Source organism: Mesoplodon mirus, assembly GCF_964341445.2.
Source record: "Mesoplodon mirus genome assembly, chromosome: 15".
NCBI lineage: Eukaryota > Metazoa > Chordata > Mammalia > Artiodactyla > Ziphiidae > Mesoplodon > Mesoplodon mirus.
This window is the reverse complement of record NC_138991.1, coordinates 48,074,515-48,100,514: the sequence shown is the minus strand read 5'-3', so window position 1 is coordinate 48,100,514 and position 26,000 is coordinate 48,074,515. Positions and strand designations below refer to the sequence as shown.

General features: G+C 48.5%; 3 protein-coding genes across 8 annotated transcripts in view; 2 read left to right on the top strand and 1 right to left on the bottom strand.

The window, feature by feature from the left end:
* SCNN1B (sodium channel epithelial 1 subunit beta) overlaps nt 1–10,870 on the top strand; it is an 80,731-nt gene extending 69,861 nt beyond the window's left edge. For 3 of the 6 annotated variants that reach the window (XM_082643458.1, XM_082643459.1, XM_082643457.1), the window contains exons 8-13: nt 298–415; nt 1,503–1,578; nt 1,672–1,729; nt 2,420–2,481; nt 3,585–3,660; nt 3,933–4,787. In XM_082643458.1, coding sequence (XP_082499584.1) covers nt 298–415; nt 1,503–1,578; nt 1,672–1,729; nt 2,420–2,481; nt 3,585–3,660; nt 3,933–4,313 — 771 coding nt within the window. In that variant the 3' untranslated portion in view covers nt 4,314–4,787. Of the gene's footprint in view, nt 1–297; nt 416–1,502; nt 1,579–1,671; nt 1,730–2,419; nt 2,482–3,096; nt 3,551–3,584; nt 3,661–3,932; nt 4,788–4,964; nt 5,019–5,103; nt 5,496–9,162 lie in introns of those variants that run through there. The other 3 variants (XR_014295982.1, XR_014295983.1, XM_082643460.1) reach the window with 3 other exon arrangements.
* The window catches only part of COG7 (component of oligomeric golgi complex 7), an 86,087-nt gene continuing 67,838 nt past the window's right edge, over nt 7,752–26,000 (bottom strand). Inside the window, exons 16-17 of the mRNA XM_082643456.1 lie at nt 10,893–11,036; nt 7,752–8,168 (exon numbers count right to left, since the gene is read on the bottom strand). Of these exons, the coding sequence (XP_082499582.1) occupies nt 8,002–8,168; nt 10,893–11,036 (311 nt within the window). The 3' untranslated portion in view covers nt 7,752–8,001. The remainder of the gene's footprint in view (nt 8,169–10,892; nt 11,037–26,000) is intronic.
* LOC309817431 (large ribosomal subunit protein eL32-like) lies at nt 20,293–20,957 on the top strand. The gene has a single exon (XM_082645762.1). The coding sequence runs from the start codon at nt 20,372–20,374 to the stop codon at nt 20,777–20,779; it is 408 nt and encodes a 135-aa protein (XP_082501888.1). The 5' UTR covers nt 20,293–20,371; the 3' UTR covers nt 20,780–20,957.

Genomic DNA, 26,000 nt, shown 5'->3' with positions numbered 1-26,000 from the left:
CAAGCCACCCCTCCCCATGTCATCCGTGGGGCCCCAACTCTGAAAGGTGGCAGGGGCCATCCTCAGAGAGCCGACATCTGGCCTGAGTCCCTCTATGGGGGCCAGGGACAGGGGAGGACCGCCACGCCCCAACTTGGAGGAGGCTCGGCCACCGCTTCTGCACGGGAGGGGCCCCTCCCCCCACCCCCCCAGCCCCCGTGGCCTGGGCAGCAAGCTGTCCAGGCCCCCTTCCCCCGGGGCTGGGACGGGGACATCACCGTCAAGTCTGCATTCTCTCTGTACCTCCTCCACCCCCAGGCCTGTATTGGCTCTTGCTTCCAAGACCACATGATCCATAACTGCAGCTGTGGCCACTACCTGTACCCGCTGCCCCGCGGAGAGAAATACTGCAACAACCGGGAATTCCCAGACTGGGGTGAGTGGGGAGCCCCGGGGGACCGGCCACCCGCCAGCTGCCCCCTGAAGGCCCTGACCACAAGGGAGGTCGGAGCTCCCCGCCCTCCGTCCCCGTCCTCTCAGACCACAGCCCCTCTCGCCGCTCCCCCTACTCTTCGACTCCATTAAGTGTACACATGAAACGTATGTTCGGGAGAGAATTTGTCCTTGAGACCTGAAGCCACAGGCGGAGGAGCCCCTGCTGGGCTCACACTGAGCTGCGATCCAGGCTTGGAGTCCAAACACCGATGGATGTTGTCAGCAGCAAAGAGCATCCCACCACCTCTTTTTCTTTTAAACTTTTATTTATTTATTTTATTTTTTGGCTGCATCGGGTCTTAGTTGCGGCACACAGGATCTTCGTTGAGGCGTGCGGGATCTTTCGTTGCAGCGCGCGGGCTCTTCGTTGCGTCGCGCAGGCTTCTCTCTACCTGTAGCTTGTGGATTTTCTCTTCTCTAGTTGTGGCACGTGGGCTCCAGAACACATGGGCTCTGTAGTTTGCGGCACACGGGCTCTCTAGTTGAGGCGCACGGGCTCAGTAGCTGTGGCCCGCGGGCTTAGTTGCCCTGTGGCAGGTAGGATCTTAGTTCCCTGACCAGCGATCGAACCCGCATCCCCTGCATTGGAAGGCGGATTCTTTACCACTGGACCACCAGGGAAGCCCCCTACCACCTCTTAAAACTAACAAAATGTGTGGACAAGAGGGGAAAACTTCACCCCTTCCAGCCACCCATCCCTTCCCACATGACCCCATCACCCCGGCCCACCGGCCAGGATCGGGTGACAAGTGGAGGGAAAGCTGCTCTGATGCTGCCGAGCTGGGGCTGGGATGTCTGGGGAGAGGATCCCCCAGGCCAGGCTGGGGTGAAATGGCTGGCGACAGGGCGGGTTGGGGGTGGATGTAAGTGATTCTCCATGACCAGGGGGGTTCGGATTGAGATAACTCCCCCCACTCAACCTAACCACAGGCCTCAGGTGGCCCAGGGCCCAGGAGGGCAGAGGGCAGCCAGAGGCTCAAAGCACAAAACCCCGCTCAGAGTCTCTCTCCCCACCCCCTACCGCTCAGTCTATTGCTACTCGGCCCTGCGCATGAGCCTGGCGCAGAGGGAGACCTGCATCGACATCTGTAAGGAGTCCTGCAAGTGAGTCCTGCCTGGAGGCTCGTGTGGGTGGCGGGGCGGGCTGTGGATGGTGGGGCGGGCGGGGACAGTGACAGGCTGCCTTCTCTCTTCCAGTGACACTCAGTACAAGATGACTATCTCCATGGCCGTCTGGCCTTCTGAGTCCTCTGAGGTGAGTCAGGGGCGCGGCCAAGCTCCTGGCTGCCCATCTTTGGGCGGGAGGCAGGTCTGGGCAGAGGTCTGCAGGCCGTTTGGAACTTTACAGAGGGGTGTTCGTCCCTCCATCCCCTCCCTCCCCGCTTCCTTCCACCCATGTCCCCCAAGCACTGTGCTGGGGACACGGCAGTAAGCGAGACACACAGTCCTTTGCCCTTGCAGAGCGTACTTTCTACCTGGAGAGACAGACAATATACAGAAATAAGATCGTTTCAAATGGCTGTATAGGGTAGACCACATGATGAGAGGGTAACTGGGGGAAAAGGCCTGAGGGTAGTCAGGGAAGACCTCCCTAAAAAAGGTGACATTTGAGTTAAAACTGGAGGATGGGGCTGAGCCAGGCTGGGCAGGTCTGGGGAGGATCTGGGCAGAGGGAACAGCAGGTGCAAGGGCCAGAGGTGGGAAAGAGCTGGCACGGGGAGGCCGGGCCTACGGGGGGGAGCCTAGAGACCCGAGTGCGTTCTCCCCAGAACAGCAGCCACGGCGTGCACTGTCACCCTCCCCTTTCTCCCTGTGCCAACACATGGTCCCCCAGGGGCTTCAAGAAGATACAGGGCTATGGTCTGCCTCCACAGGTAGCAGGGCCCATGATTGGGAGGGGATGCTGCAAGGCACCGTTGTTTTCAGCTGCCTTTTTGGGTTCCAGGACTGGATTTTCCACGTGTTGTCTCAGGAGCGGGACCAGAGCACCAATATCACCTTGAACAGGTGAGCTCAGAGTCTGGACGGGCCAGGGAAGGCAGAAAAGAGGAGGAACCAGAGCCTCAGGGGAGGGGCTTGGGCATAGAGCAGCTACTCAGACACCTTCTCACACTGGTCAGATTCAGAAGCAAGCCTAGAGGGGGAGCACTGAGAGAGAGGCCAGCCAGGGGGGCTCAGAGCCTACCGCCTCCTAAAGGACAGCCTGTTCTTCCATCTGTCACCTGGTCATCCAGCCATCCACCCCTCAGTCCTTTCATCCTTGTACCCATCCACCCATCCACCCATCTATCCATCGTCCATCCTTCCAGTCTTCTACCCATCCACCTCTCCACTTACACATCCATCCATCCATCCATCCCTCCATTGTCCATCCTTCCATTCTTCCACTCATTCATCCACCCACCCACCCTCCATCCATTCAACCACTTTTCCATCCATTCAGCAAACATGCATTGAGCACAAGAAAGACAGAAGGTTCAGTCTATCAGGAAGTTCGAGTCTAGAGGACAGAGGTATGCGAACAGGGCTTATGATGATGGGAGTCTGCCCAGGACCCTTCCTGTGGGATCCCAGCAGGGAAGGAGGCTCCTTCTTCCTGAGAGATAAGGGAGGTCTGTACAGGGAGATGACACTTGAGCTGATCCTCCAAGGAGGAGGAGTAAATGTCCAGACAAACAAGAAGAGGCAGCAGTGTCCCGGCAGAAGCCTGGAGGTGAGAGGGCATCGCCTTTCTGAGGAGCATCTCAGGTCCCCTGACAGAGAGCCAAGGCTCAGGACTCTATGTCAAGCCTACTGTACATGGGCTGGGGGCGGGAGAGGGGAGCCCAGAGCTGATCCTCAGGACTGTCTCGGGCCCCAGGGTCCTCTGGAGAGCTGGTTCAGAAAGGGGCACACAGGATGGGTGCTGGGCAGTGCTGCCTTTTGTGGCCCCAGGGCCTAGAGGGGCCCTTCCTGGCTCTTGTTTGGACCTCACCACGGCTGGGAGTGGCACGTGAGCCAGAGGAGGGCTGGGGGGCCCTTGCTGCCGCATGTGTGTGTGTGTGTGTGTGTGTGTGTGTGTGTGTGTGTGTCGGGGAGAGGGCACCAGCTCCCTTTGCTGCCTCCTGCAGGAAGGGAGTTATCAAGCTCAACATCTACTTCCAAGAATACAACTATCGCACCATTGCGGAGTCAGCAGCAAATAACGTGAGTTTGGGGGCTCCTGGCACCTCAGCCCTGCCTACAGTCCCTCCACCTGGTACCCTGAGGGTGGGGAGGGTCCTGAGCCCAACAGAGGAATGAGGAAGGTCCCTTAAGCAGTGTCACATTACTTCCCTGGGCTGAGACGTTCACCCTTTCCCCCTTCCCGGCCAACAACCCACCTCACAGGAACCCGTGAGGCTGGGCTTGAGGCAGGAATCTGTGGCCCGACCAGCCCCCCTTCCCCGGCCGGGCCCTCAGTCCCCTGCTCCCTACAGATTGTCTGGCTGCTCTCAAATCTGGGAGGACAGTTTGGCTTCTGGATGGGGGGCTCAGTGCTGTGCCTCATCGAGTTCGGGGAGATCATCATCGACTTCTTGTGGATCACCATCATCAGGCTGGTGGCCTTCGCCAAAAGGCTGCGGCAGAGGCGGGCCCAGGCCTGCTACGACGGCCCGCCGCCCACCGTGGCTGAGCTGGTGGAGGCCCACACCAACTTTGGCTTCCAGCCTGACACGGCCACACACGGCCCCGATGCTGGGCCCCACCCCCATGAGAAGACCCCTCCCATCCCAGGCACCCCACCCCCCAACTACGACTCCTTGCGTCTGCAGCCACTGGACATCATCGAGTCTGACAACGAGGGTGATGCCATCTAGACCCTGCCCATCCCGGGCAGCCCAGGAATTCGGACCTGAGCAGTGGAGACCGTTGCTCAAGGCCGCATTTTATGATGCCCTCTCCACAGGCCCGGGATGGGAGGTGGCCAAGGCCAGAGTCCAGGTCCCTCTACAGAGAGCCAGCAGCTCCTGGCCAGTCCCAGGCCGAGGGCTCCGTGAAGTAACGGTGCTGGTACGGATGTGGGAATTGTGTTCCTGCCTGCACCCTCCAACCTGACCCAATCCTTGGCCTGGGATGCCCCCAGCCAGGCTCCAAGACCCGGAGCATCCTCCCCTGGAGGTAGGCCACTTCCCTCCCAGGGCTGGTCACCGTCTGCCCCAGAGATGAACAGGCAGCATGCTTGTGACCTTGTGAATGGGTTTAGTGAGGGCAGCTTTGGTGGATAGCAGGCATCAGAGGCCCTGCCAGGTGGCACATGTTTTGTTCTGGGAAATAAAAGTAGAAAACATGGAGTCTAGCTTTGTTCTTTGTCTGACTCGGCAGCCAGAGTGCCCTGATGCATCTCTGGGGGTGGAAGGGCATTCATAACAACTCGAGAGCAGAGACCTGGCCAAAGAAAGGTCCAAGCTGGTGATTTTTAAAGGTGCTTTCAAGTTGTCCCTGAAACAGTGGCTTTATGCCTTTTTCAGTGTCATCCAACTTATTTCTCTGGGTTGCAAGAATCAAGAGAGAGAGAAAGAGAGGTAAGATGGGAGAAATACTCAAAACTGGCTTAAGCAAGAGCATCTCCAGCAGCTCGAGTGATGTCTGTTCTCTCTGGCTTCCCAGGCAGGCTGTCCTTACTTTACAGCAGCAAAGGGCCATCTGCAACTCCAAACTCAGCTAGGAGAGCACACCTCTTTCCCAGTTGTCACAGTAAGTTCCCAGGCAGACTCTCATTGGTCACTGAGTGGGTCACATGCCTGTCTCTGAGCCAATCATCAGTGTGCCCAACTGGCAGACTGCTGGGATTGGTCAGACCCTGCCTATATCTGAGGCCAGTTGGCCCCCAGCAGAATCACATGGTCTGAGGGTGGTGGGGACATGGCTCTTAGGGGTGCTGGATAAAATATAGGCCACCAAGTTAAACTGGAACTTTAGATAAACAGCAAATTAATTTTTTAGTAGACATACATCCATGTACTATTGGGGGCATATTAATAAATCACTGTTTTTCTGAAATTCAATTTTAACTGAGCTTCCTGTATTTTTAATTGCTAAATATGGCAACCCTAATGGCTTCCCAAAGAGAGATCAGGGAGCTGTTACCAAAGAAGAACGTGGTCTGGCAGCTGCAGACCGTTGACCACTGCAGGGCCTTGCTGTCACCTGCTGGCCCTGGTGGTGACGGCGCTCGTGCTTCAGACCCTGGGACCAGGGCATCCCAGCCCTGCTGGGCTAGAACACCTGGGTCCTTGGCCTGAAAGGCAAACAAGCTGTCCTCCCATTAAGTGCCCACGATGGCACCTGTGGAGGAAGGAGGTGTCACAGGCTGATGCCACTCCAGCCAAAGGCAGCATTGCTAGGGACTGAGTGGGGCAGGCCTCGGGGAAGCCGGGTTTCCGAGCTCAGGGCCAGGTGAGTCTGTACGCTGGAGTCTCAATTCTTGGTAATTACCACACTTACTACTATGACTGGGACTTTTATCAATAGCAATGGTGGCAGTTGTCACCACACTCACTATTATTGGTTGCTTTTAAACAATGGCTATATTGTATCAAACACTTATGACATGCCAGGCACCAGGCCAAGTAGTTTAAGTCTTATTTCATTGAATTCTCATAACCACTAAGAAATATGATCATGCCATTTTACAAGTAAATAAACTGACGCTTGGAGAGGTAAAGTAAGGTGCTAGACTAGATTGCTATTCTTGTAAGTGACAAAGGCGAGACTTCTGGTCATAAGAATACCAGTTCCTCAGAGAAGCCCAGGGCTTTCATATTTATTATCTCATCTGAGGCTCTGGGGCAGGCAGAGCAATGATTATTATCTAACTCCATTTGCCAGCCCTTTGGTCACAAGTTAATTTGAACTTGAACTAAAAGGGGAATTCATTGGTTCTTATAATTAAAGTCCAGGGATTTCAAGCACGGCTGTATCCAAGGGTTCAGCTACAGGCTGTATTTTCTTCTGTGTTGATATCCCTCTCAAACAGTTTCTCTCCATATGCTACTCTTCCCTCCAAAGTCCCAGACTCCATTCCCTCAGTTCAGGAACCACAGCAGGAAGAAAGCTTTTCCTTCACAGTGTCCCAGCAAAAGCCTCGACAGTGAGGCTCATTTGGGTCAGCCTGGGCCACATGCTCATTCTGAACCTACCACTGTGACTGGGGACGGGAGATGCTGCCTGGCCATCCTGGGGTGTATCTACAGCGGGCAGCCCCTTACAGACTCCTGTGAGAAGTTTTGCTCAGAGACACGTTGAAGCAGAGTGGGAAGGAGCTTCTGGCCCCCAAAGCTGCTTGTAGACGGGAGACGGGGACCAGGCTGATGTGGGTATCAGTTGCCATCCCTCTCTTGGGGAGTACTGAGGGCCGGGGTGAAGATGGATGATGGCCCCATCTCCAAAAGCAGGCTCTGGGTCAGGCAGACAGGCATTCCTCTCCCCTCCGGATCTAAAGGAGATAAGGGCTGTCCTATTCCTACTCTGGGGTCCCATTAGAGCCGTTTAGGGGTGACAAATAAGTCTAGCAGGGCCAAAATTGCCCAGAAAAATGGCCTTCTGTAATTCCCGCCTCTACTCCCAAAGGGAAGGTAGGTTACAGACGCTAGAGGACTATGAAATTAGCAGCTATTGTGCACTTACTACATGCTGTTGCCCCCACTGTGTCTCAGCGGCTCTTCAAATAACCCTATGAGTTAGGTACCATTATGACCCCTGTTTTTCGGATTAGGAAATGAGGCTCGGAGAGGCGAATGACTTTCCCAAGGTCACACAGCTGGAAGGTGGCAAAGCTGGGAATCAAGACCAAGCCTGTCCTAGTGGCTCTCACCCACACTGGCACAGAGGTCACTGCAAAGAGGTTTCCACTTCAAAGCAGCTCTTTTCACCTTCCAGGTTACCAGCTCCCACTCCAAGGCAGGAGCCAAGGCTCGAGCCCTGCCATGGACAGTCTGTGATCCACCACATGAGAAACCAAAATATTTTTCTTGGTGTGGATTCGCAGCTGATGCTCTTTCGGGGCCAGCCAAACTGGTTCCAAAGCTGTGGGGACAGAATGTGTGGGAATCCCTGGATGACAAACCCAGAGAGACACGGCCCTGGCAGCCCAGTGGGGCTGGTTCAGAGGCCACGTTCACGGCAGTGCCCCTCCGGAGGGCTGGCACGAGCAGGCTGAACCAGCTGGGATTATCCTTTCCGGCTGAATCCTCAGTGCAGACAGCACAGCACATAAGAAGCACCCAAATATTCACTGAGGAAAGAAAACAGCCGTCTTTCATTTCACAGTATTTATTAATTGCACTTTCAGGACAGGATCATTTAAAAAATCATCTGAAAATTCCTCCCTGATAAATAATACACCTCTAACGTACAACCTTTCTTTTTGATTATACAAACAAACCACATCTTTTTGAAACGAATTCTGCCCAATCCCAGGCGGATTTTTAGAGCAAATCCATTCTGGGGCCTTCTGTGGCCCCGGAACTCCAGCCCCGACCCTCTTATCAGCCAGGTGCGTGAGGGTCAGTAGTCCACACCCCGCATAGCGGCCACCGTGGTGGCGAGGCGACGGGGCAGGCCTTTGCTGACCTGTCTGTAATCCTCGGGTTTGGCCTTCAAGAGCATCACGATGTTCTGGAGGGTGCGGGACGGCTGCAGGCCCAGGGCGTCCATCACGTTGATCAGGTAGTCTGTGGGGTGGGCGCAGACAGACACAGCTCGACACACTCAGCACCGAGAGGATGAGCCCCAAAGGCCTCCCCGTGGTAAGGGACAAGACACTCCCCCCAACCCCCAAGTGCTGGCTGCCAGGTCTGCCCTCAGCCCACAAGCCTTCACTCTGAGGGCTTTTCCAAGGGGTCAGGCCTGCCTGTGAGCTCGGCCTGGACCCAGGAATTCTAATCTCATAAAGGAGTTGCCAACATCGCCCCATCCCCGCCACTCCCACTGCACACTCAGCTCTCCAGCCCAGCCAGCTGACCTCAGCCGAAGCTCTACCCTGGGGACTCCTGCATTCCCAGCCCTGCTCCCCAGCGGACCCCCCTGACGACATGGAAAACCCAAGGGGTCAGGAGACACAGGGCTTATCTAAGCAGCTCCCGAAGATTTCCCAGCAGAGCCCCTACAGCGGGGACTTGGACGGTGCAGGGGTAACGCCAGGCCTGGTGTAACACAGTTCCCACACCTCCCAGATAACCCCTTAGGGTACGAGTTAGGACAGATTACTGAGCCCACCCCCAGGCCAAGTCGGTGAGCGTTTCCAAGAGAGGGTCTGAGGCTCCTATCCTTCTGAAAAGCAGCAGTTGCCCTCCAACCGGCAGGCAAGCTCAGGAAGCGCCGGCAGAGTGGAGGAGAAAACCGGGTTTCCGAGGTCAGGGTGACCTCAGTGACTCCATCCACCTCTCGAGTCTCTACTTCCACCTGTGGATGCAGTTCGTACCCATCAGGCAGCATGTTCGGGGGATGAAGTGGGACAAGGACCGCGGACGCGCCTGACGTGACGCAGGTGGTCAGTAACTGGCTGCTCCTTCCCTTCCTCTTCCTGGGCAGCACGGCTGCCGAGCCCAAGGAAGGGCGCTCTCCAGCCCCTCCCTCTTCCTGCTCTGAGGGACCGGGAGACGCATCACCCGGCAGGTCCCTCCATGTTCTGATGACCACCCACGTTGATCTTTTCTGCCCGACTAGGCTGGAGCTCCAGGCACCGCTCTATCTTCCCTGTGTCTTCTCTCTGAGGCCCAGCTCAGGGCAGAGCCCATAGGAGGTGCCCGCTCTGCCCTGGCTGCCTGACTCACGTCCCAGCGAGCCGCTTCCTGGGAAGGGCACCACCAACCAGTCAGGCACCTGCCTGTGGCACATATTCACCCATAAAACTGTGAGTTCCCCTCGACTGTCGGCCAGGACCTGCGAAGCAGCAGCCCGTGATCTACCCAATATATCCTTGACATCTTCTGTTCAGACAGCAAGAGTGTGTCTGGTTTTGTTACATTTTAATGCTTAATTTGAGCATCTTTAAGGTGGCCACGCACTGCCACAGACCTCTCCGCTCTCTATCGTGTTACCACCTGGCAACTTCCCGGCCCCTAAGCACACTCCCTCACAGCGTAAGCTCAGTGAGCACAGGAATTGTCCAAACCTCTCTTGCATCCCATCTCCTAGCATGACGGCTGGCACGTAACAGACACTCGGTCAACGCTGAGCGAGTGAGCAGATGGATGTGGACGGCAGCTTAACAGGGAGGGAGACGCGACGTGGACAAGTGAACTCTAGGGACCACCCCCAAATCTCACTCACTAGTTCCGCTGGTTCTCTCCTCGATGCTCCCGCCTATACCAACAGGGACCACCGACGAGCATTTGAACCTCTTCATCTCTTCTCTGAACCTGTGCCCAGTGAGATGACAAAAGCTGGCTGCTGCCCTGTAACGGCTGAGAGCTGACCACGAATGAGCACAGAGCTGGGAGTTGGGGCAGCTGGGTTCCAGGCCTGGCCCCATCACTCACTGCTCTGGGACCCGGAGCAAAGGGCCTAAAGGCCTCACTTCCATTTCTTCCTCAGCAAAACAAAAGGCTGGCTCGGGCCTGGGGTCACCCAGGGCAAAGCTCTGGCTGGGTCCCCAAGGAGCTAATCTTTAAGGCTCCCACCACCCTCTCCCTCGCCCGCTCCAAGAGCTGCCTCCAGCTAAAGAACAGGCAGGCAATGGACTGATACCAAGAGGCTAGGGAGACGCCCCGACCACCTGCCTGCAGTACCCCCAGCCTCAGAGCACCCTGCAGGCGGCATCACCTCCAGGGACCTGCGCCAGCAGGAGCAGGTGGGCACACGCCCCTGTGACCCGGGAGGCAGGCAGGTACTTGGATGGAGACCACGGGGCAACCCTGGCTGGGTGGCCTCGTGATGCACGTGCTCTGTGCCCCCGCTTCCTTAACAGTGTGATGAAGGCAGGGGTGCTGAGCTCACAGGGGAGTTTTGAAGACTGCGTAAGCCAGTGGGTGCGCGAGTGCTTGGCTCAGCACCTGGCATGCCTGCGCACAGTGAGAGCTTATTCAACGTCAGTTTGCATGATGATTCTGTCGATGGGCAGAGGGCAAGGCGGGGCAAGGCGGCATCACACAAGTCTGCCTCACTCATCCCAACCCATCCCGGCAAAGCGCCGCTTAATGGCTCTCAGCCTCGGCAGCTATCCGAGTCCGCGGGGACACCTGTCAAAACACTGGTGTCTAGGCTTCTATCCACGCTTATTGTGTCAGAATCTCTGGGGGTGGGGCCTGGGGAGTCCACATGTTTAACAAAGCTTCACAGACAAACCCAGAGCTGAAGTTGAGAGGAGACCTGGGACAACGCTCCTGGAGGGCAGGGGGCCTGACGGATGCAACAGGCCAGAGCTGACCCTCCCCTGACCCGTCCCAGGGACCCACCGATGTCGGTGGCCAGCTGCTTGGTGGAGTGCGGGGTGAGCTCAGGGATCTGAAGGATCGCGTCACAGTAGGTCTGCATCGTGGCTCTGGCGACAGAGCCCAGCCAGCTGTCGGCCATGTTGTCCAGCTCGGGCAGTTCGTCCCCTGGAAAGGAAAAGAGGATCACCAAAGAAACACAGCCTGGCCAGGAAGAACCGGCCACCGACAGCTCTTACGGGGCTCTTCAGGGTGACCAGGCCCCATGATAGGTGCCACATGCAATACGCAAAGCTACAGTCTCAACGGGCAACGCAGGAAGCAGAGGACAATTACATCTTAGGTCAACTGGTATAGACTCAGTACAGTGAGGATTCAGAAAAGAAAGCAATCAGGTGAGGCGGGACAACCTCAGAGGTCTCAAAGGCTGGGGGCAGACGCAGCCAGGCAGGCCAGGAGGAGTTCTGCAGACAGAGCAGAGGGAGGGGGGCCCAAACCACAGGTGAGAGGGTGGAGAACTGGCACAGCCCAGCAGGAGACAGACGGCAGTGCTGAAGACACAGGCGGCACCTCAGAACCGAGACCTGGGTTCAAGACCAAGCCTACCACTAACGAGCCGGGTGCCGCCTGACTGTTTGCTTCATCGGTAAAATAGAGATAACATCAGTCCTGGCTTTTCAGGGCTGCCGTGGGAATTACATGGGGCCCTCGGCGTGGGGCCTTCCGCACGCTTAGTGCCATGTGCACAGTAGCCATTAGCGCTAGAACGATTATTGGGGGTGGGGGGGTATGTACAGGGAGCGGAGGGAAATGTGTTAGGGGATTGGGCTGGGTCACAGAGGGCACCCCAAGAACCACGTGCACCCCATGTCGTAGGGAGGAGGCAGTGACTGCAGGTTCCCTGCAAGGTTGTGAGAAGACGAGCCCATGTTGGGAGGGCCTGCCAGGCCAGGGCGGGGTGAAGGAGGGAGATGCAGCGGCCATCCAGGCACGAGAGGCACGAGGCTGACGCCTGAGGGCAAGGGGGATACCCCGCAGCAGAAGTGGAAAGAAGGGGAGAAATGAGAGCAACATTTCTTTCTAAGTAAGAATGGCGCCAAGCAGTGGAAAAGTAGAAGAAGATAAGCAAAATGCTACTATTACCACCACTAATGATAACAGTAACAGAGAACATAAAGTCACTGGGAAACATCAGCTGCTTAGAGGAGAGCCCAGAGGGCACGTGGGAACACGGCAACACCCGTGAGTGCAGTGGTGGGATGACGTGATCTATTTTCTTTGAAAACAGCGACCTGTTTAACACAGAGCATCTGTACAACAAATACAAGCCAGAAGGCTAAAAATCAAAACAGGATAAACACAAATGAGGACAAGGACAATAATGTGTGATATAGCGTTTCCGCCTTGGAACTGGACTGGCTATAGTGTGGCCAGAAACGCAGCTGGGAGGGAGGCTGGTTTGGGGGATAAACCTCCTTCTCACTGACTCTGACCCAGAAAGGGCTGAACCTAACAGGACAGGGCACCAAACACCTAGATTCTCGGGTTGTCGGACAGAACTGAAAGCTGATAGAAATGGATGAGAGGGAGACATGAAAATGAGTAAGAGACTTAGGCTGGTGCCTTGGGAGACCCTCCAGGTCAGGGGAAGAGGAGCCCAGAGACAGACACATGGACACAGCGGGTGGCGGGCAGTCGTGTGTTAACTGCATTAAGTCCCATTTGTGGAGACCCTGCTGGGTCTGGCACTGTCCTGGGTGGCCCTGCCCTTCAGGCACCCTCTGGTCAGGCAACAAAGACAGCCCTCAATGAGGTCACTGCTGCAGCAGCTGCACATTCTGAGACCAGCAGGAGCCCACAACCAGGAGCGAGTGCCTGTGCTTACCTGGACAGACCGGCAGTTTGCCAAACGCACACGAGGAAAAAGAGCATTCTGAGCACAGAGAACAAAACTCATTTTTAAAAAGTGCCCGTGATAAACAGAGCACATGTGAGATGATCCTGTTTGTGAAGAAGTGCGGGTTCGTGCAGATCCGTAGAGAAAAGCACATGGGAGAACAGTTCCTCAGATGCTACCAGTGACTGTCTCAGGGCAGTAGATTTTTAATCAAAACTTTTTTTTAATTTTGAAAATGAAGAAAAAATCCTTCTGAGTAGCTGGAATGTGAGCATGTGGGGCACAGGAGAGATAGAAAGGGAGGCAATGAGGCCGCAAGCACTCCCCTGGGCAGGACTGGGAAGGGTCCCCAACGCCAGGCCATGAGGGGTTTGGATTATTGTCCTGTCGGTCCTAAGGGGCCATCAGAGGTTTTTAAGTGGGCAGGGGATCATTAGTCAGAGGGTGAGGGCAAGAACCAGAAAAAAGAAGCAAGACAGACAAAATGCAGGAAAGAAAAGAAATCTCAAGCAAAAGGGGTTTTTAAAGGCCAGGCTGGGCTCAGCAACGCTTGAGCTTTTGCACTGACTTCAGCAATGGCCTGGCCACGACAGACGGCGGCCCCTTCCTGAGCCATAGTCCCCGCAGGGCTGGCTCTTCCCGAGGGCCCACCACGCAGCAGCAGCTCCGCAGAGAGACTGCACCTGCCCATCAGATGACCTGCCGGAACCAGGAGCTGGGCCCTCTGCCTGTCAGCCAGGCCAGAGAGAGGGCGGGAGCCCCCCGGGCCCAGTGCCACACCTGGGAAGCACTCTTCCCCAGTGCCCAGAATCATGACTCCACGGCAGCTCCGGCTGCCTCCACAGATCTCCCAAGTCCATTGCAGCCAAACCTGGTAACTCCACCAAGGAAGAGGACCATGACACGTGGAGACTGGAGTTTTCCTGCAAATGCCTCTGCTCTAACCCACTGTGTTTGTGACCCTTGGACACATCCCTTTACAATTCCCAGAGTTCAATTTCCTCACAGGAAAAAGACTCGCAATGATTTTTAAATCTCCCTCCTACTTATCATTTATCTAAGCCAAAAAGTTCCTATTGGCTGTTTAACCATCTGCTTCATAAAACTTTCAATGTTAAAACGGGAGAAAACTAGAACTAGTGCCAACTATTATATATAGGATGGCTAAACAATAAGGTCCTGCTACTGTATAGCACAGGGAACTATATTCAATATCCTGTGATACACCATAATGGAAAAGAATATGAAAAAAATATACGTATATGTATAATGGAATCAGTTTGCTGTATACCAGAAACTAACACGACACTGCAAATCAACTATACTTCAATAAAATTTTTAAAAAAGAAAAAAAAAACTAGAACTAGAATGCTAGTTCACTGGGTAATTCTTTCCTATTTTCTGTATGCTTGAAAATTTTCATAATAAAACGTTGAGTGAAAGGTAAAAACAAAAAAATTACCCGGATCAGCTTCTTGTTGTTATGTTTTCAACCATTGTTACAATGTTACTTTATGGCCGGGAGGTTTTTCCTTCTGAACAATGCTCAACCCAGAGCCCAGCACACAGAACGATTAATAAACATTTCCTAAGTAAGTGAATGAATGAATGAGTGAGCAAATGAAAACAATCACATATTCACTAAATCTGTATATATTTATTTGCAGTGGAACAATAAGACATTATACTCTTCCTGATGTCAGGCAACAGACAATAAACTGAGCACCACATTTTCTTGCCAAAGAATCTGAACCTGAATTTAATCCTTATCAGAAAGAGATACATAATGAAGTATTTATGGATGAAATAACATGATGCCTGGGATGTGATTTAAATACCCTAGCAAAAAATTTGAGCAGAATACATGAAACAAGAAGCCATTCTTGAAGCCAGGTGATGAGTGTCTGGGTTTCCTTGTACTATTCTCACTACTTTTGCGTGTGAGTGTGTGTACGCGAAAAGTTCTATGAAAAGAAAGTTTAAAAAAATTTTAAACTTAAAAAGTGTATTAGGGGGCTTCCCCGGTGGCGCAGTGGTTGAGACTCTGCCTGCCGATGCATGGGACGCGGGTTCGTGCCCCGGTCTGGGAAGATCCCACATGCCGCGGAGCGGCTGGGCCCGTGAGCCATGGCCGCTGGGCCTGCGCGTCCGGAGCCTGTGCTCCGCAATGGGAGAGGCCACAACAGTGAGAGGCCCGTGTACCGCAAAAAAAAAAAAAAAAAAAAAAAGTGTATTAGGGCTTCCCTGGTGGCGCAGTGGTTGAGAGTCCGCCTGCCGATGCAGGGGACACAGGTTCATGCCCCGGTCCGGGAAGATCCCACATGCCACGGAGTGGCTAGGCCCGTGAGCCATGGCCGCGCGTCCGGAGCCTGTGCTCCGCAACAGGAGAGGCCACAACAGTGAGAGGCCCGAGTACCGCAAAAAAAAAAAAAAAAAAAAAAAAAAAAAAAAGTGTATTAGCCAATAGATGAAAATAAGAATCACTTGGAGCCCTTGAGTCCAAGATAGCAGCACAGGAAGACCCTGAATTCACCTCTTCCCCCAGCACACCATACCCACAACTCTTCATGAAATAACACCCACTGCGTAAGAACTGAAAACCAGCTGAACAGCTTCCTCCACAGCAAGGGAGAAGAGGGCCACATGAAGATGGGGAGGAGAGGCAGAGATACAGCCTCACCAAACCCCCCCCAGAGTAGGGCAGGATCTCATGGGCAGAGCCCCTTCCTGAGCAGCAAGAGGTCTGTCTGTGCCCCGCATCGGGCACCCCAACCCTGGGACCTGCAGCCAGACGAAGCCCCCAAAACATCTGGCTTTGAAATCAACGGAGTTTACGTGCAGGGGACCCGGGGGTCTGTGGGAATCTGAGGTACTCCTGTTGAGGAGCTCGTGCACAGGCTCACCCCAGGAACCAGCACAAAGGCAGCAGTTTGAGAGGTGACTGGATTCTATGAGAAGGAGATTCAGCTGCTAATCTTAAAGCATCTACCAGTGGGGCAGGGAGTATCTAGGGTTGACCTCGGGGACAAAGGGGCTGGAAAACGCCATTCTGAACTCTCCCTCTCCCTCGGGGCGCAGGGGGACAGGCGCAGACATGGCCTCGGGAAAGCTGAGGGTGTGCCCCGCTCCACACTCTCCTCCCACATCACTAAAAGCACAGGTGTGCCCTGCCCCCAGCGCTCCTTCCCAACCTTGCTAACGCCAGTGGGCAAGTGCAGTCCACACACAGGGGACACCTTGACGGCCTGGCTCTGATAACCAGAGGGGCTTGCACTCCTGGGCACAGGACTGTAACAATCAGAAAGCCAGTTCTGGGCAGGATTATCACACCCAGGGCACTACGCAGCAGACTGAGCCACATCCCCAGTCTGCAGGTGAAAAAGGGCCATTTAATTGTCCTGGAGCTTCAACCTGAGGGACAGGCTTCAGGGCTACAGAGGTGCTCTCAGGGAAGCAGGCAGGGAGGCACCATTCTTGCAGCCTCCCTTGGCCTCACCACTGCTCACTGGTACCTCCCAGCAAGGAGCTCATACACTCGTCTGAAGTCCCGATGCTTGCAACTGTTGCCCAGGAGACACCTCCAGATCTCCCAGTCTGGAGGTCAGCAGGGTCTATGATTGCAGTCCCATAGGACTGTATACATCTGCATACTTTAAAAGCTGCTGCCTGAGTATCTGGCTTCCAATCAGCCTGAATCTGGGTGCTGAGTGAGATCATTCCCTTTGGAACACTGACAGGTCTTGGTGCATCCTCAACAACTGGAGCCTATCAAGAATAAGCCAGGCTACTTAGACAATCACAGACGTTTGAGAGACAACCAAGAGCTAGGGAAAAGTTGAATGATAAGGCTCATCTCCTATACAAGGTCACTCCTTCAAGACTGGGAGAGGTGGCTCCTTTGCCTATTACATAGAAGCCAACATAGAGAGTCAAGCAAAATGAGGAAATAGAGGAATAATTTCCAAATGAAAGAATAAGACAAAACCTGAGAAAAAGGCCTGAATGAAACAGAGATAAGTAATCTACCTGATAAAGAGTTCAAACTCACGGCCGCCGGCTGTAAAGATGCTCACCCAACTTGGGCGAAGAATGGATAAGCATAATGAGAACATCGACAAAAAGGTAGAAAATATAAGAAAGTACCAAACAGAAGCTGGAGAGCTGAAGAATACAATAAGATAACTAAAAAATACATTAGAGGGGTTCAATAGCAGACTAGATGAAGTGGAAGAACAAATCACTGACCTGGAAGACAGAGCAGTGGAACTCATTCAAACAGATCAGCAAAAAGAAAAAAGAATTTTAAAAAGTGAAGATAATTTAAGAGACCTATGGGACAACATCAAGTAGATATAACATTTGCATTATAGGGGTCCCAGAAGGAGAAGAGAGAGAGAAATGGGAAGAAAATTTATTTGAAGAAATAATGGCTAAAAACTTCCCTAACCTGGGGAAGGAAACAAACATTGAGGTCCAGGACACACAGAATTCCAAACAAGATTAACCCAAAGAGATCCACAGCAAGATACATTATAATTAAAATGTCAGAAGTTAAAGAGAGAATCTTAAAAACAGCAAGAAAAAAACCCCAACTTGTATGTGCAAGGAAACCACCATAATATTATCAGCTGATTTTTCAACAGAAACTCTGAAAGCCAGAGGGATTGGCATGTTATATTCAAAGTGGTGAAAGGAAAAAGCTTCCGACCCAGAATACTCTACCAGGCAAGGCTATCATTCAGAATTGAAAGAGAGATAGTTTTCAAGACAAGCAAAAGTTAAAGGAGTTCATCACCACTAAACCAGCCTTATAAGAAATATTAAAGGGTCTTCTTTAAGCTGAAAAGAAAAAGTACTAATAACAAGAAAACATATGAAAATAAAAATCTCTCTGGTGAAAGATGGATATATAGTAAAGGTAGTAGATTAACCACTTATAAAGCTAGTATGAAAGTTAAAAGAAAAAAGTAGTAAAATTAACTACAATAATTAGTAAAGGGATATTCAAAATAAAAAGACGTAAAATATGACATTGAAAACATTTAATGTGACGGGGGGAGTAAAAATGTAGAGTTTTAAAAATGCATTCAAATTTAAGTTGCTACCGGGCTTCCCTGGTGGCGTAGTGGTTAGGAATCCACCTGTCAACGAAGGGGACACAGGTTCGAGCCCTGGTCCGGGAAGATCCCACAAGCTGCAGAGCAATTAAGCCCGTGTGCCACAGCTACTGAGCCTGCACTCTAGAGCCTGAGAGCCACAACTACTGAAGCCTGCATGCCTAAAGCCTGTGCTCCGCAGTGAGAGAAGCCAACACAGTAAGAAGCCCACGCACCGCAACAAAGAGTAGCCCCTGCTTGCCGCAACTAGAGAAAGACCGCGTGCAACAACGAAGACCCAACACAGCCAAAAAATAAATAAGTAAATTAAAAAAAAAAATTTAAGTTGCTACCAACTTAAATTATACTGCCATATATATATATATTTGGCAGTATGTTATATATATATTTATATATATATTTAATATATATTAGTGTATATATATGCTAATATAGTATATATATTTTATATATACTAATATAGTATATTTTATATATGTTATATATATATGTGTGTGTGTGTGTGTATATATATATATAGATAGATAGATAGAGAGAGAGAGAGAGCGCCACTGTTATATGTGAACCTCATAGTAAGCACAAAGCAAAAACCTACAGTAGATACTCAAAATATAATGAGAAAGGAATATAAACATAATACTAAAGAAATTCATCAAACCACAAGGGAAGAGAAGAAGGAACAGAGAGGAACTACAAAACAGCCAGAAAATAATGAACAAAATGGCAGTAAGTTCATACTTATTACTTTAAATGCAAATGGACTAAATTTGCCAATTAAAAGACACAGAGTGGCTGAATGGATAAAAAACAAGACTCATCTATGCTTCCTACAAGAGACTCACTTCAGATCTAAGGACACACACAGACTGAAAGTGAAAGGATAGAAAAAGATTTTCCATGCAAATGGAAATGAAAAGAAAGCCAGTGTAGCTATACTTATATCAGACAAAACAGACTTTAAAACAAAGAATGTAATAAAAGGCAAAGAATGTCATTACATAATGATTAAGGGGTCAGTCCATCAAGAGGGTGTAACACACACACAAAAAAAGAGGGTGTAACATTTGTAAACATTTATGCACCCAACATAGAAGCACCTAAATATATAAAGCGAATATTAACACATCTAAAGGGAGAAATTGACAGCAATACAATAATAGTAGGGGGCTTTAATATCCCACTTACATAATTGGATAGATCATCCAGACAGAAAATCAAGAAAATATCAGCCTCAAATAACCTGTTAGACTAGATGGCCACATGTATGTGTGTGTGTGTGTGTGTGTGTGTGTATGTATATATACAAAACATTCCAGCCAAAAAGCAGCAGCAGCAGAATACACACTCTTCTCAAGTGTACATGGAACATTCTCCAGGACAGATCACATGTTAGGCCCCAAAACAAGTCAATAAATTTAAGAAGACTGAAACCATATCAAGCATCTTTTCCAATTATAATGGTATGACACTAGAAATCAAGAAGAAAACTGGAAAAATCACAAATATGTGGAGATTAAACAACATGCTACTGAACAACCAATGGGTCAATGAAGAAATCATAAGGGAAATCAAAAATACCTTGAAACAAATGAAAATGGAAGTACAACCACCCCAATCTATAGAATGCAGCAAAAGCAGTTCTAAGCAGGAAGTTCAAAACAATACAGACCTACCTCAAGAAACAAGAAATTTTTCAAATAAATAATCTAACTTAACACCTAAAAGAGCTAGAAAAAAGAAGAAGAAATGAAGCCCAAAGTTAGTAAAAGGAAGTAAATAATAAAGATGAAAATGGAAATAAATGAAATAGAGACTAAAAAACAACAGAAAAGATCAATAAAACTAAGAGCTGGTTCTTTGAAAGGATAAACAAAATTGACAAACCTTTAGCTAGACTCACCAAGAAAAAAAGAGAGAAGGCTCAAATAAATAAAAGCAGAAATGAAAAGAGGAGAATGATACCACAGAAATACAAAGGATCATAAAAGACTACTATGAACAATTATACATACACCAAAAAACTGGATAACATAGAAGAAATGGATAACTTCCTAGAAACATACAATCTTCTACAACTGACTCATGAAGAAATAGAAAATCTGAATAGACCAATTACTAGAAAGGAGATTGAATCAGTAATCAAAAACCTCCCAACAAACATAAGTCCAGGACAACACAGCTTCACTGGTGAATTCTACCAAACATTCAAAGAAGATTTAATACATATCCATCTCAAACTCTTCCAAAAAATTGAAGAGGGGGGAACATTTCCAGACTTAATTTATAAGAACAGCCTTACTCTGATACCAAAACCAGAAAAGACACCACAAAAAATAAAACTACAGGCCAATATCCCTGGTGAACATAGATGCAAAAATTCTCAACAAAATTATCAGCAAACGAGGAAGTCCCATCAGCCTCGCACGCTACCTTCCCCTCTCTTCCTCGGTGCTGCCTACGGAGGTGGCCACCGTCTCCTACTCGGCATCATGGCTGCCCTCAGACCCCTTGTGAAGCCCAAGATCGTCAAAAAGAGGACCAAGAAGTTCATCTGGCACCAGTCAGACCGATATGTCAAAATTAAGTGGAACTGGAGGAAACCCAGAGGCACTGACAACAGGGTGCACAGGAGATTCAAGGGCCAGATCTTGATGCCAAACATCGGTTACGGGGGTAAGAAGAAAACAAAGCACATGCTGCCCAGTGGCTTCCGGAAGTTCCTGGTCCACAACGTCAAGGAGCTTGAAGTGCTGCTGATGTGCAACAAGTCTTACTGTGCTGAGATTGCGCACAACGTCTCCTCCAAGAACCACAAAGCCATTGTGGACAGAGCAGCCCAGTTGGCCATCAGAGTCACCAATCCCAACGCCACGCCGCACAGCAAAGAAAATGAATAGTCAGCTCGTGTGCACGCTTTGTTTAATAAAACTGTAAAACAGCCATCTGGCATTTCCCCCTTGGTTTTACTCTTCAGTTTGTTTGACAGCTTGTCACAAAGATTGCTCTTTTGCCTGTTCGTGCTCTGTGGAACCTTCTGTTTGGAAGGCGTTTGTAAAGGATACATGATCCCTCCTTCATGGGGCCCAGGCCTCAGGTGCCCAGAGCAGCCTTGGTCAGCTCCAGGTGAGCTCGGGAAGATGTGGCCCTCAGACCACGGTAGGTTCTGAGACCCCTGGTTGAAGGACCTTGCATCTTGGAGCAAGTAGTCATTTTTAGCCTCACTTTATAAAGTTAGGAATTACCCTGTGTGGTTCTTGTGAAGATTGAGGACAATCAAGTTTCCTTTTCAACTACGGTCCTAGACCTTAGTCAACAGTACCTAGAATTCAGCTGTTTTATGAGGCTAAGAGGCCATTTTTCCAAGACATGGTATTAACTGGCAGCACAGGTCACATGGAACAGGGCATGTGGTACTCTATAGCACAAGATTGGATTTAAGGCCCTTAGTTCAGTAGATAAATGTCTTACAGATTGGCTCCTGTTCAAAACTCAGTCAGAAACGTTTGAGTAAATTGTTGGTCATTGTGTGACTTCTTTGAATTGACGTGGGAAGCATTCTGATAGTCTTTTGACTACTGAGTAGAGGAATTGTGCGGAGAAAACAGTAACAGTTTAGGATCTGTCCTTTATTAACCTGGGATAGCAGAAAATTCTTTGGCCTGTCGCTTAATGTTTCTGTGTCCTTGGTACTAAAAACTAGAAAGGACGTGTTCACAAACCACCTGGTTATATCTCGATGGGGGGACATGAAACGTGGTTTGTATTTTTTCATTTGTGCTTTCCTGTCTCTCAGTTTGCTACGTTAAGTGTTTTGGGATTAGAAAAAAACATTACATCTAATTCCCTATCCCACTCACCTGCCTCTGCAAAAATAATACACATTTCTGATTTATCACTGCCAATGAGAAATAAAGCACTTTGGATTCTAAAGTGTGAAAAAAATATATATATATTAGCAAACGAAATTCAATGATACATTAAAAAGATCATACACCATGATCAAGTGGGATTTATCCCAGGGATACAATATTCACAAATCAATGCGATATACAACATTGACAAAATGAAGGATAAAAATCATAGGATCATCTCAATTGACATTTGACAAAATTTGACATTTGACAAAATTCAACATCCATTTATGATAAAAACTCTCAACAAAGTAAGTATAGAGTGAGTACCTCAACATAATAAGGGCCATATATGACAAACCCACAACTAACATCATACTCACTGATGAAAAGCTGAAAGTTTCTCTTCTAAGATCAGAAACAAGACAAGGATGCCCACTCTTGCCACTTTTATTCAACTTAGTGTTGGTAGTCCTAATCATGGTAATTAGGCGAGAAAAAGAAATAAAAGGCATCCAAATAGGAAAGGAAGAAGTAAAACCATCACTATTTGCAGATGACACGATTCTACATATAGAAAACGTTAAAAGACTCCAGCAAAAAACTCTTAGAACTAATAAATGAATTCAGTAAAGTTGCAGGATATAAAATCAATATACAGAATAATGACTGGGTTTCTATACACTAATAACAAACTATCAGAAAGGGAAATCAGCAAAGCAATCCCATTTACAATTGCATCAAAAAGAAAAAATACCCAGGGGTAAATTTAACCAAGGAAGTGAACCACCTGTATACTGAAAACTGTAAGACACGGATGGAAGAAATTTAAAAAGACACAAATAAATGAACAGATATTCCATGGTCATGGACTGGAAGAATTAATATTGTTAAAATGTCTGTACTACCCAAAGCAATCTACAGATTCAGTGCAATCCCTATCAAAATTTCAATGGCATTTTTCACAGAATTAGAACAAAAAATTATAAAATTTGTATAGAACCACAAAAGACCCTAAATAACCAAAGCAGTCTTGAGAAAGAAGGACAAAGCTGGAGATATCACACTCCCTGATTTCAAACTATATTACAAAGCTATAGTAATCAAAATGGTATGGTATTGGCATAAAAACACATAGATCAATGGAACAGATTACAGAGCCCAGAAATAAGCCCACACATATATGGTCAATTAATTTGTGACAAAGGAAGCAAAAATATACAAAGTGGACAGGACAGCCTCTTCAATAAATGGTGTTGGCAAAACTGGACAACCACATGCAAAAGAATGAAACTGGACCACTGTCTTACATCATATACAAAAATTAACTCAAAATGGATTAAAGACTTGAATGTAAAACCAAAAACCATAAAATACCTAGGCAGTAAGCTCCTTGACATTGTTCTTAGCAATATTTTTTTGGATCTGACTCCAGAGGCAATGGCAACAAAAGAAAAAATAAACAAATGAACTACATCAAACTAAAAAGCTCCTGGGGGCTTCCCTGGCGGTGCAGTGGTTAAGAATCCACCTGCCAATGCAGGGTACACGGGTTCGCGCCCTGGTCCAGGATGATCCCACATGCCACGGAGCAACTAAGCCCATGTGCCACAACTACTGAGCCTGTGCTCTAGAGCCCATGAGCCACAACTACTGAAGCCCATGTGCCTAGAGCCTGGGCTCCACAACAAGAGAAGCCACCGCAATGAGAAGCCCGCACACTGCAACGAAGAGTAGCCCCCAGTTGCCACAACTACAGAAAGCCTACACACAGCAACGAAGACCCAACACAGCCAAAAATAAATAAATAAAGTGAATAAATATTTTAAATAAATAAATAAAAAGCTCCTGTACAGCAAAGGAAACCATCAACAGAACAAAAAGGCAACCTAGTGAATGGAAGAAGATACAGTAGTCCCCCCTTATCTGTGGTTTTGCTTTTTGAGGTTTCAGTTACCTAAAGTTAACTACAGTCCAAAAATAGTAAATGGAAAATTCCAGAAAAAAACCAATCCATATAGCAGGCTTTAAAATGCATTAAGTAGCATGATGAAATCTCACCCTGTCCCACCCTGCCCCACCCTGTCCCGCCTGGGACATGAGTCATCCCTTTGTCCAGTGTATTGTTACTGTATATACCACCCACCCATTAGTATATGAGAAAATACAGTATATACAGGGTTCAGTACTATCCATAATTTCAGGCATCCATTGGCAGTCTTGGAACACATCCCCTGTGGGTAAGGGGGCACTACTGTATTTGCAAATCATATAATCAATAAGGGGCTAATATCCAAAATATATAAAGAACTCATACAACTCAATAACAAAAAACAACAATCTGATTAAAAAAATGGGCAGAGGAGCTGAATGGACATTTTTCCAAAGAAGACATACAGATGGCCAACAGGCACACTAAAAGATGCTCAGCATCAGTAATAATCAGGGAGATGTTAAACAAAACCACTATGAAGTATCATCTCACACCTGTCAGAACGGCTACTATCAACAAGACAAGAAATAACAAGTTTTGGTTGTAGAAAGAAAGGAACCCTCATCATACACTGTTGGTGGGAATGTAAATTACTGCAGCCACTATGGAAAACAGTATGGAGGTCCCTCAAAAAATTAAAAATAGAACTACCATATGACCCAGATATTCCACTTCTGGGTATTTATCCAAAGAAAACAAAAACACTAATTCAAAAAGACATACACACCCCTATGTTCATCACAGCATTATTTACAATAGCCAAGATATGGAAACAACCTAAGAGTCCATCAATGGATGAATGGATAAATAAGATGTGGTATATATACACAATGGAATACTATTCAGCCATAAAAAAGAGAGAAATCTTGCCAATTTCAACAACATGGATGGACCTTGAGGGTATTATGCTAAGTGAAATAAGTCAGTCAGAGAAAGACCAATACTGTATGATTTCACTTATATATGGAATCTGAAAATCAAAACAAACGAACAAATGAAACAAAACAAAACTCATAGATACAGAGAACAGATTGGTGGTTTTCACAGGGGAAGAGAATTAAGGGAGGAGGCAAAAAAGGGTGAAGGGGGTCAACTGTATGGTGACAGATGGTAACTAGACTTCTTGTGGGGATCACTTTGTAGTGTATACATATATCAGATTATTATGTTGCATACCTGAAACTAATATATTATATATTAATATTATATCAATAAATATATATATAGAAAAATTGAATTTAATAAACTCATCACCCTTCAATAACTATTACTAGCATTTTAGTTTACATATATTTTTAACATACAATAGAGAAATATATTCTAATTTAAAAATTTCAGACAGTACAGAAATATCATGAGTAAAAACTAACCATACTGTACATCTCTCCTGCCACTTCCCCGCCCAGAGGTGGCCACTGATATCAGTTTGGTACATGTTCTGCCAGACCTGTTTTCAATGCTTTTAGGTGCATATGTATGTACAGAAATACAGAGGGTGGGGCTCTTTCAAAACATAAATAATATTGTATGTATTATTTTGTATCTTGCTTTTAATTAATTAACTAATTTATTTATTTTAAAAATAAATAAATAAAATAAAATATATGCATGTATATATAGTCAATTTGATAGGCTGTAAAATGATCTATCCTACTTTCATTTGCAGCTCTTTGAGGATTACTAAAGTTAAAACATTTCTTTAGGGCTTCCCTGGTGGCGCAGTGGTTGAGAGTCCGCCTGCTGATGCAGGGGACACGGGTTTGTGCCCCGGTCCTGGAGGATCCCACATGCCGCAGAGCGGCTGGGCCCGTGAGCCATGGCTGCTGAGCCTGCGCGTCTGGAGCCTGTGCTCCGCAACAGGAGAGGCCACAACAGTGAGAGGCCCGCATACCACAAAAAAAAAAAAAAAAAAAAAAATTCTTTATATGTTTTAGCTTATTTGATGCCTTCATGTTGTTTACTTATTTTTCCGTGGGTGTTCATTTTTTTCTTACTGACTTGTAAGAACTTTTATAAAATGAGGATATTAACCATCATCTATCATATATGTTGCTATTTTTTTCCAGTTTATCATTTATCTTTCAATTTCCTTTACAGTTTCTTTTTTTTTTAAATATTTATTTGTCTATTTATTTGGCTGCACCGGGTCTTAGCTGCAGCACGCGGGATCTTTAGTTGTGGCAGGTGGGATCTAGTTCCTTGACCAGGGATCAAACCTGGGCCCCCTGCACTGGGAGCGTGGAATCTTAGCCACTGGACCACCAGGGAAGTCCC

What these genes read in the sequence shown, in the direction of transcription:
- LOC309817431 (XM_082645762.1), top strand. Translation starts at nt 20,372, where the DNA reads ATGGCTGCCCTCAGACCCCTTGTGAAGCCCAAGATCGTCAAAAAGAGG.